This window comes from Branchiostoma belcheri, unplaced genomic scaffold (assembly GCF_001625305.1).
Source record: "Branchiostoma belcheri isolate BF01 breed outbred unplaced genomic scaffold, Haploidv18h27 scaffold4, whole genome shotgun sequence".
Lineage (NCBI taxonomy): Eukaryota > Metazoa > Chordata > Leptocardii > Amphioxiformes > Branchiostomatidae > Branchiostoma > Branchiostoma belcheri.
In genome coordinates, this window is record NW_017804020.1 from 6,626,404 (window position 1) to 6,637,077 (window position 10,674).

At 39.9% G+C, this 10,674-nt stretch overlaps 1 protein-coding gene across 1 annotated transcript in view; it reads left to right on the plus strand.

Annotated features, from left to right (window-relative positions):
- LOC109476975 (E3 ubiquitin-protein ligase UBR2-like) overlaps window positions 1-10,674 on the plus strand; it is a 99,005-nt gene that overhangs the window by 71,916 nt on the left and 16,415 nt on the right. Inside the window, exons 38-44 of the mRNA XM_019777992.1 lie at window positions 1,617-1,663; window positions 2,042-2,135; window positions 3,773-3,937; window positions 4,951-5,066; window positions 5,658-5,766; window positions 7,412-7,478; window positions 8,365-8,397. Of these exons, the coding sequence (XP_019633551.1) occupies window positions 1,617-1,663; window positions 2,042-2,135; window positions 3,773-3,937; window positions 4,951-5,066; window positions 5,658-5,766; window positions 7,412-7,478; window positions 8,365-8,397 (631 nt within the window). The remainder of the gene's footprint in view (window positions 1-1,616; window positions 1,664-2,041; window positions 2,136-3,772; window positions 3,938-4,950; window positions 5,067-5,657; window positions 5,767-7,411; window positions 7,479-8,364; window positions 8,398-10,674) is intronic.

Here is a 10,674-nt window from a genome sequence, read left to right on the forward strand (position 1 = left end):
CCACAGAGGGTTATTTTTCTTCGGATCCATTATTTTTTCTACTTTATTTCCAACTATTATGTTTATGGTGCATAGGGAAGGGAAATTCAATCTCTTGTTACGTCTTTTCCGCTACACGTGTAACTTCCGTTACCGGTAACGGATGTTACAAAACGGACGTTTTTGTTTATTTCTCCAAGAAGATCTGCAGTTTTTATCTTCATCATTTGAGAACAAGAGGGCATAAGTACGGACATTTTAAAACTGGGCGACTTTTTATATACCAGGTGAAGAAACTAAAATTGAAAGTAAAAACAATGGTAACGGATGTTACATTTATTACTGTAAAACAATTTGTTCAGCGAATGTGGCTACAAATGACAGCACACACTCTTCTCTTCTTCTCTTAGAAACCTAGAAAACTTGCTACAAGTCATCAAAATGGCAATTTCATGTCTTATATGTGACTCTATCTAAACTGCACGACCGTCTTACTTGAGCGGTAACGGATGTTACAGAACTTGGCGACAGGTATGAAACACCTCGCACGGCGTACAGGAATAGTGACAGGAGCGATCTGACTTGATCAATCAGAGGGCCTGGCCATCCGACTTCACCAGGCAGAAAACTACTGCCGTAATCAAATTTCTACGTTTTAGGCTGCTTTTTAAAGTTTCTATTTCGTCTCAGGCGACAGCCGCTTTTTAGGGGGAGAAATCCAACCCGCGACCATAATTTCTCTCAAGTCATTAATCAAACCTAGGTTTGTGGTGCATTTTTCGTGAAACATAGTAAGTGTAGTGGGAAAGTGAAAAAAGCAACAATGAGGTCCATGATTTGGCTCAGACCTAGTCATAAAGAGTGGCGACAGCATTTTGTACATTTGAATGAGAACGAGTGATACGTGTTTTAACAAGGACACAACGTCTGGGTTCAAGTCCGGACATGTCTGGGTCCAACCCTGGGGATTGAACCTGGGTCCCCTTGCTTGACAGTCGGATGTTCTATCCACTACACCACACAGTTTTCACAAGAGTCTGTTTTATTTACAGTGTACAGGTTTTACAGTTTTAGGCCACACCAATTTGATTTGTTGGTTCTCAGATTTTTTTCAGAAAAAATGTGAAGCGACAGGGCGCAAAAACAAATAAAAACAGGTCAAGGCATCCTACATGACATTGTATTATTATAGCCCCAAATGCTACGATAGGAGCCATGAAGTGAACACAAAAGGCTAGGTTGATATTTGAACAATGAATTTTGAACTTATAATCAAATCACTGCATTGAGACACTGTAGATGGAAAAACTGTAACAAGTACTAGGCAAGACGCCTCAAGAGAAAGACTTTCCTCAACTGTTGGGGGCAAAATATGAGCATTTTGAGTTGATTCAGAGCCAGAATCTTTTCTTATTTGCAAATCAGAAAAAAATGAAGAGGCAAATCCGAGAACCAACAAATTAAATTGGTGTTTTTTTAATAAGAAAAAAGAGAGAAAAAAGTGTGTTACTATAATTATAATTACCATTTGTGTGAGCATAACTAGTGGAGAAACAAGAATTGGCACATCAGTTTTTTCCATGCTTACGTTTTGTAACAAACTTTATGAAATAAATTCTATATTTATTCCAATTCAGGTCTACCGCTCTATCAAAATCCAGAGGCAAGGGGTTAGAGGACCCAGGTAAGTGACAGACAAGTAACAGATAAGTAACACATAAGTAATCTCCTTGTTTCTTCCATTGTAATTTTCTTTGAATTTGTGACTAGTATTGTTTCATCATCATCAAAATATATATATTTCATAAAGTTCATTCACAACATCGATTGTTTAGAGATGGATTTTAAACCCAGTCTTCAACAAAGTCCTTACAAAAGTCACTATAATAATACTTTTTGTTGTAAAAATAAGCCTTAATGTACAATGTGTATATTAAGTGTCTAGTAATACTAGAACAACAGCAGCTCATACAAAATAGTTTACAAAGTTTACATCATTGTTGACTGGTGTTCCATTTGAACAGATCCTGATGTTGGTTGTTTTTGCTGTATGTTATAACAGATAAGTACGACCCATTGCTGGTGAGTCCAGACCTGTACCATGGAGTCCACACCAGCACCTGTGGACACGTCATGCACGCAGACTGCTGGCAGAGGTTAGACCTACATGTAGTCCTACTAGTGCTGCATACCTAAACCCACATTTAGGTTCAGGTCCAGATTCAAGTCCAGAGGTTTAGGTTCAGTTTCAGACTTTAAGTCCGGACCTAAACCCATGGCATAGACAAACTTGCATGTTGGCAACCTTGCAATGTTGTCTGGGTGAAACTTTGGCCATGTAACATGGAGGCCGGTACTTGATGATGCCCGATGGCAATGTTTTCTTCATTTTCCATCTACGGAAGGTTTTAGGTGGTTTGGAAAGGAAAGGGGTATGTGAAATGGTCTTTTATGGTAATAAGTCCGGACTCGGTTCTTGACTTTTAGTTTTTTTTGGACTTGAACCTAAACATTCTTACAAGTCCGGATCCAAGTCTAGTGAACCGGTATGCAGCACTAAGTCCTACACACTTTGTCAGGGCTCAAAATACTGGGTGCATGTGCACCTTAGTGCACCCAAAATTGGAGCTGTGCACCCAATTTTTTTTCTGTGGGTGCACCAGTGCACCTAAATATTTTTGTAGGTATTGTTTTACATATTAAATGTATACAGTAATACTGGATATTTTTGGCATCTGTGTCAGAAAATCTTTGTTGTAGTACTTGTTTATTAATAAGATTTTGAAGTTAGCTCCCATTTCAGATTCAAGCTAAGAATAGGAGCAATAAGATCTGTAATTAGGTTTCATTTTATATGGTGCACCCCAAAAATTTTATGTGCACCTAAATTTATAGGTTGGGTGCACCAGTGTCAGACCCTGGTGCACCCAACCTATTCGCAAAAATTAATTTCGTTTTATTAATTTAATTAAATTCATTTTTGCGAATAGGTGCACTGGTGCACCCAACCTAAAAAAATTAGTTGCACAAAAAATTTTTTGGGGTGCACCATATAAAACAAAACCTAATTACAGATCTTACTGCTCCTCTTCTTAGCTTGAAGCTAAAATGGGAGCTACATGTAACTTCAAAATCTTATACAAGTAGTACAGTAAAGATTTTATTATTTTTCTGACACATTGATGCCAAGAATATCCTGTACATGTATAATTATCATATATACATTTGATAATAAATTATGTACAAAAATACCTACAAAATTATTTGGGTGCACCAGTGCACCCACAGAAAAAAATTGGGTGCACAACTCCAATGTTGGGTGCACTAAGGTGCACATGCACAGATATTTCAAAACCTGCATGTAGTTTTTGGTCGAGAAGCAAACAATACTGTAACATATCTTTTTCAATACTACGGACAATTGCAAGTTATAAAATGTTTGCTTCTGTTTGCTGCTCAAATAAATATGTTTCACGAGCAATGGTGCCAGGTTCTGAATCGTCATTTTCACTGTGACGTCATTGGCAGAATATAATTGGATCATTTTGCGGCAGAAAGCAAGAACTGCAAGGATTATTTGCAAGATTCAACATACCCTAACATCAGATTGAAGAGTGTAGTTTTGGTCCAAACCTTAAATAATACTGTAATTATAATTAATAGTATAATGTCTGACTATTTTCAGAAACAGTAAACGGTTGTATTTTAGTGTTATTGGTGTCATATGGTCTTTAAGGTTGGTCAAATATACTGACTTACCATTTTTCCTTGGGGTGACTTTATTTGCCCACAGGTTTTATGAAGCTATCGTAGCCAAGGAGCAGAGGAGGACGATGCGGTTTCGCCACATCCTGAGCTACGAGGTTGACCGAGGGGAGTTCCTGTGTCCGCTGTGTGAAACCCTCAGTAACACGGTCATCCCCATCCTCCCACCTTCTACCACCATACAGCCTGACACGTAGGTTTCATTCAATACTGGCCAAGTTTTTTTAATGAAACTTTATTGCATGTTCATTCCCCCGGGGGGATAAATGCACGGATGTACAAAGTACAATGTACTAGAGAGTACTACTGTAACAACAATATACAATTGTAGTAATAAAGAAGGGCTAACATCAGGTCTAAGGTATACAATGCTAAAAAAGAAATATATTATATAAAGTGGTATAGATCTAAGGTCTAATGGCTTCTTCTCTCTTTTTGAAACATTTTGAAATATACTAATACATACTTCATTGATGACGTCTATATTCGTACATGATATTAATATATTTAAAAGTGTCTTCCTTTGATAATGTTTTACATTTTTTGTCGAGCTTAATTGAACTGAACAGTGATTTACGTTCATTATCATATAATATACAGTCAAGCATAAAATGCGATTCATCTTCAATACAAGAATTGTTACAGAATTTACATAGTCTATCTTGTAACGGTGTACGGCTATTAATATTCATTTAATCTCAAGACAGCTGGGTAGACCTATCCAGCTTGGGATAGCTGTTTTCTGAGGGAGCCCAGCATATTACAAGACACGGCATTATCATATTCAGTAAAACAAAGGAAAACAACATACAGTATAAAACATGAAGTCCAATGGGTCAAAACAGACAAAGTCATATTCCCCAAAGAACAGTTTTTCATTTAAAACAAAATAAAATAAATTTTAATCAAATGAAATAGATTTTCTGGCATTGCTGTGCAATAGTTAGAGCGTTGGACTCAGAACCAAAAGATCCTGGGTTCGATACTCACCATGCCCCAAAGTCTTGCCCTTGGGAAAGGCACCTAACACTACCTTCCCTTCCCTAATGATGTAGTGACGCCTGGTGGAGTTACCGAGCCTCTTAGGCTAATCTGTCTACCAATCTGTGCCAAAAACACATGTCGGATTTGGTGCGCCAATGTGCCAACATGTGTACAATTTGCCACCATGTAGGAGCCGTTAATTTTTTTCTTTCATTTCCCCAGTGTGTCTGCAGACATCAGTTTGAGTTTCAGTGACTGGCTGGACGGTCTACAGAAGACGGTGGAAGCAAGTCAACAGGCAGTCATGAAGGAAGAGGAGGACAAAATGGAGTCTTCAGGTCAGCGTTCTAGCCAATCGGAAATATTATAATTTTATTATTGTTTTTCCGTCATCTCAATTTCGTTTGACATAACATCATGTCTAGCACCAAAGGTGCCAAGGTGGTCTGGTGCCATGCTTCCCCAGAAAATTTTTAAATCTTGACCATCCGAAATGCTGTTTCCTGCATTTTTAGGGGCAGGTACATGTAGACTAAGCTTCTAAGTTCAGTGGCATCTCCTTGCACACCAATTTTTGTCTGTCAAAAATGACAGATTTGGCAAAATTTTTGTCCGCAATGAGTGGCAAAATTCTGACCTAAAGATGGATTTTGGTAGAACACTGCTTCAGGTTAATACATTTGTCAGTAATGTGAGTCTGTTCATTCATTTGCTTGTAGTTTTTTTTCTTTATTAAAGCTTTGACATGGTAAAAACAGTCTTGGAACAGCTGAAAATGTGTTTTTTTTCTAGGTATCATAAAGTTAGGTTGCCATATTCAAGCTGAGGACAATGCTATGGATAAGGAATTGTCCATACACGGAATAAGAAAGAAACCCTTATTCATATTTATTATGTCAAATTAATTATTTGTGATTTTGTGTACACAGATGACTTGCCTGTACTGTCCCCCTGCCCTCTACCCAGTATCACTAAGAACATGGCAGAGATGGCAGCACAGGGCTTCCAGCAACTGTTTGAGTACATGACGGAAACAGGGTAAGTACATCAGCATGAAAGTTCATCTGAGTTCGTAAATTACATTTTATGAAAAACTTAAAACTGTTCTCCAACTCAAAATTTGACTCACCAGAAATTTTCGACTGAATCACTCAGTCTTCCTCAGCTATCTGACCCAAATGCTGTGGACACGTGGGTCAGAATCTTGGATACCGAACAGGATTACTTCAAGAGAGGCATAAAAGAGGCCCATATACATCAGGGCACTTCAACCATCGCTCAACCGGGACGGGGGGCGATATCGACTTCAGACAACCTTTGACCCTTTGCTGACGTCACACGTGGGAAAAATCACGTGTCCACAACATTTGGGTCAGATAGCTGAGGAAGACTGAGTGATTCAGTCAAAAATTTCTGGTGAGTCAAATTTTGAGTTGGAGAACATTTTAAGTTTTTCGTAGGGTAAGTACATGTAGATGTTGCATGCATTTCATCGCAAGATAGACCAGTTTACCTTTCACTGATCGCATTAACTTGTTTTGCCAGAGAACGTTATACCGCCAGAGGAAGGTTGTGCTTCTAGAGAAGGTTATACTGTACCTGCCATAATCGACTGTGGGTTGGATCGCCCGAAGGCCGGAGGGAGATCCGACTCGCGGGAGGGTTGGGACCGAGGGTGGTGCAGGATATGCTGTTTATATTATTAATGTAGTGGAGGATGAAATGCATTTTACAAAATATTGCCATTGCCCTCATTGTAGCACCGAAAGAGATTTAGGTATTTAAAATGGTCACCAAAATGTTCCCTAGCTTTATTTACCTTCCCAGCCTACAAAAAACTGAATTTCTAACACTCCCCAATTCATACATCATTTTTTTTCTCGCAAAATGTCGGCCATTTCGTACTCCACTGCACACAGAAAAGAAATCAAATCCAACAATAATTATATCCAAATTAGCATTAGCATTTTTATTATCATTTTTACTGTTTACTTAGTATTTGTTTTCATGTTCTTGCAATTAGCTCTCGGGCATGAATCTGCAATAAACTGTCTATATTCCGTTGCGGGTATAACATTCTCTTGCGGCATAACCTTCTCTGGCAAAATGACGCATTTTAACCCAGTATCAAAACTCCCACCCACTTGGAAGCCTGCACCGGAGTAGTGCTGCATACCTAAACCCACATTTAGGTTCAGGTCCGGATTCAAGTCCAGAGGTTTAGGTTCAGTTCTTGTAAGTCTGGACCTAAACCCATGGCATAGACAAACTTGCATGTTGGCAACCTTGCAATGTTGTCTGGGTGAAACTTTGGCTACCTAACATGGAGGCCGGTACTTGATGATGCCCGATGGCAATGTTTTCTTCATTTTGCAGCAAAGATTTTGCAATCTACGGAAGGTTTTAGGTGGTTTGGAAAGAAAAGGGGTAAAATGTGTGAAATGGTCTTTTATGGTAATAAGTCCGGACTCGGTTCTTGACTTTTAGTTTTTTTTGGACTTGAACCTAAACATTCTTACAAGTCCGTATCCAAGTCCAGTGAACTGGTACGCATGCAGCACTACACAGGAAGCTAGCTATAGTCGGAAGGGATATTCAATTATGTACAAAAAATGTACTAGCAGATTGTCAGTGTGAATGAGTGATGTCCTTTGACACAGAGCCTTTGTTGTGTTCTCCGTAGCGCCCAAGCCCAGTACTCTGACAGTGTGAAGGAAATGATGAAGCTGTTCTCTCGAGCCACCTACACGGTGAGTCACAGTTCAGTACAGCAGTGTGTTTTAAAGTAAAGCAGCCCCATTACTTGGAAATAGAGGCTTGTTTGGCTTTGAAAATGGTGATGCCAACTCATGTCATTTACAACTTCAAAGGCATCCAAAGCAATTTCAGGGCGCCAAAACACAAAAATATCCTGGATGAGGAAATCTTTCTGATATTGATGCTTACTGCCATTTCTCAGCATATTTTCGTTATCATTTCGTACTTGACGTGTTTGAAATGGCCTCAAAACAAGCTACTTGACAATTCCCTTTATTTTTCGTACCATCAAGTAATAACTCATCACAAGCCAATCAGCAATATTGCAGTTTTGCCTCATGGATATTAGTATGCTATAATGGGATAAGTTTGATTCAACTCAAGACTGCATTATTTTAAAAAAAGACCAGACTGGAACTCGTTGCCACCAAGCACAGTTGGGGCATCATCACTAGAAAGCTTTAAACAACTCTTGCAATTAAATTTGCAACGATTAAGTGTAACAAGTCGTTTGGTGTGATATAGCTAGCTGCCGCCGCGCCACGTGCCTGCGAAGCTGGTGTGTTACGCCGAAGAGCGGTTATACCGGCTATACCGATACGGATACAGATACAGATACCAGAAAGTTGAAAGTTTTACTGCCCTGAAATCACTTTAGATGCCTTCAAGACTTTGTCCCCCTGGTTGATTGCATTATCCTAGAATGCCTGTCATTCCCTCTACTGATTTCTTAACCCATCCCCATTCACAACTGGGAAAGTACTTGAGCTGTGTAATTTTCACTAATCGGAAAGTGATTGATGTCTACTCGCCACTCAATGCCATTGATTTTTTTTTAATGTTTGACCATGCCGTTGTTGTGTGCTTCCTCTAAAACAGAACATGCTGCATGACCCGCCCCTTCCTACCAAGGCAAGTGATTCAGCTGCCACGTATTTCTGGAGTGTCGGGCGACTCGGACCAATACCAACTCGGCCCACTCAACTCGGCCCATCTCCCTGGTCAACTTGGCCCAACACAATGGTCAGCTCGGCCCAACACCCTGGTCAGCTCGGCCCACACCTTCAAAAACCTGAGAGTCAACAGAGTTCAATATTATCTGACGAAGACGCACGGTCTCCATTAAAATAAACTTGTCTAACTATTTTGCAATATTTTGTGTCAGTTTGGTGGATGGGCCGAGTTGACGAGGGCGGTGGGCCGAGTTGACCAGATTTGCAATGGGCCGAGTTGGTAATGGTCCGAGTCGTCCTGATTCTCCTATTCTGCTTAGGCGAGCACGTCGGCAAAGTTTACTGTGCCTGGGGGAATCCTGTAATGTATTGTGCACAGCACTTCGGTAGAACGTCCCTTTTAAGGATGTATCTGAAGTGCATTCAAGGAAGGCATCCAGTCTAAAGTTTTGAAATGTTGTGTCGGAAGAGGTATTGTCTGCAATGAGCAAAACTCTATTGAAACTTTGACCAACTTCCAACGAAAACCGTGGAACCTCCAGGTTTCGCGCAGGTGCAGTATGTTCTGCTGACGTGCCACCTTGGCCCTCTTTCCACTGGACAGCAATCACTGAGCGACCGTTGAGTGTCCAAAACGTCTTTTATATTTCGAATATGATACAAAATAAAAAACATTTGGTCTTTGTCAAACTTGAAATTCATTGAGTCAAATAATTCACTCAGCAGTTGCAGTCACTAGTGGGAAGGGGAATTTGTAACTATAACTGATCAATGCTATAGCTACACTTCGGAATGCTGTCTGTAGGGTCTGCAGCATATCAATCCTTACAAATGTACTTCCCTGTCACACAAAGCTAACCATGGGCTCCCAACCTGCTCCAGATCATGCAGGGTTCTCACCAGGAATTTTTAATAGGATAGGGGTCAGGTATACAGAAGAGCAAATTTCATGCGCAAATTGCACATTGAGCCAAAATATTTTGAAACTCATAACCTCCTGAGACACTATTTTCTTGTTTAATGTGGAACAGATTTTGTGAAGTTAAGGTTTTCCCTTTGCGATAGCTTAATTGCTAAGTTATATTAATTTTTCATTTTTTGCAAGATTTATGAAGGTTCTCCCTCCCAAAACACTCCTACAGGTTGAGACAGCATAGGGGTCAAATTTAAAGCATAGGGGGTCAAAATCATAGCATAGGGGGCCCCTAAAAAGGTCTGGCTAGATCACTGCCATGGTCGGGAGTTAGTCGTGAGCAAGATCATCTGTGTGATAAGAATTAAACTGTTCCCCAACTCAAGGAAATTGACTCACCGGTATTTTGGACCAAATCACTCGGTCTTCATCATCTACATGTATCTGGCCAAAGTGCTGAATAGACACGTGATTTTTGTCCACATGTGACATCAGCACTGAGCCAAAGTTTGTTGGAAGACCAAGTGATTTGTTGGAAAATTCCAGTGTCACTAAGATAATTTCCTTGACTTGGAGAACAGTTTAATTTTTATTTTGTATGTATTTTACCAACTCAGATGAACTTTCATGCAAGATCATTTGTGGTGGGAACAGTCGTTGAGGCTGTGAACCATCCGACTATAATTTTTGAAAAACCAAAGTCGGGAAGTCGTATTCTGCTTGGATGTGATCAGGAGAGCAAACTGGAGCTCGAATAGGATGGATTCCAGGATACTCCCAAATAGAGCTGTGTACCTAAACAAATTTTAGGTACAGGTACAGGTACAGGTACACAGGTTTAGGTACAGGTCCGGACCTGAACCTGTACCTGAACAATTCAACCAATTTATATGCTCTTCTGAACTCCTTTAATAACAAAAAAAACAAATAAACTTGATAGTTAAGGTTTATTCTTTGTTTTTAGCGAATGCTCAGATAAAATATAGGCAAAATTAAGATGTTTTTGCTTTCATGAACACACTGTCCTTACACAGGGACCCATTTGAGGTCACAAATAGGCATAAAATTGGTGTGAAATTGTTTAGGTACAGTACCGGTACTGAGGGATTAGGTATTTTGGACCTGTACCTAATCAATTTTTCCGGTACAGTATCGGTACTGCGTACCGGTACACAGCTCTACTCCCAAATTATAGCACCGACTTTGGTTGGGGGATGGGTTGGGAGCAAAGTTGTGGAAAGGTCCTGAATGTGTGACAGGAACTTTACGAAACCCCATGTCATGTCATGTAGAGACACAGGCTTGGCTCTGGAGCTGCCTTGT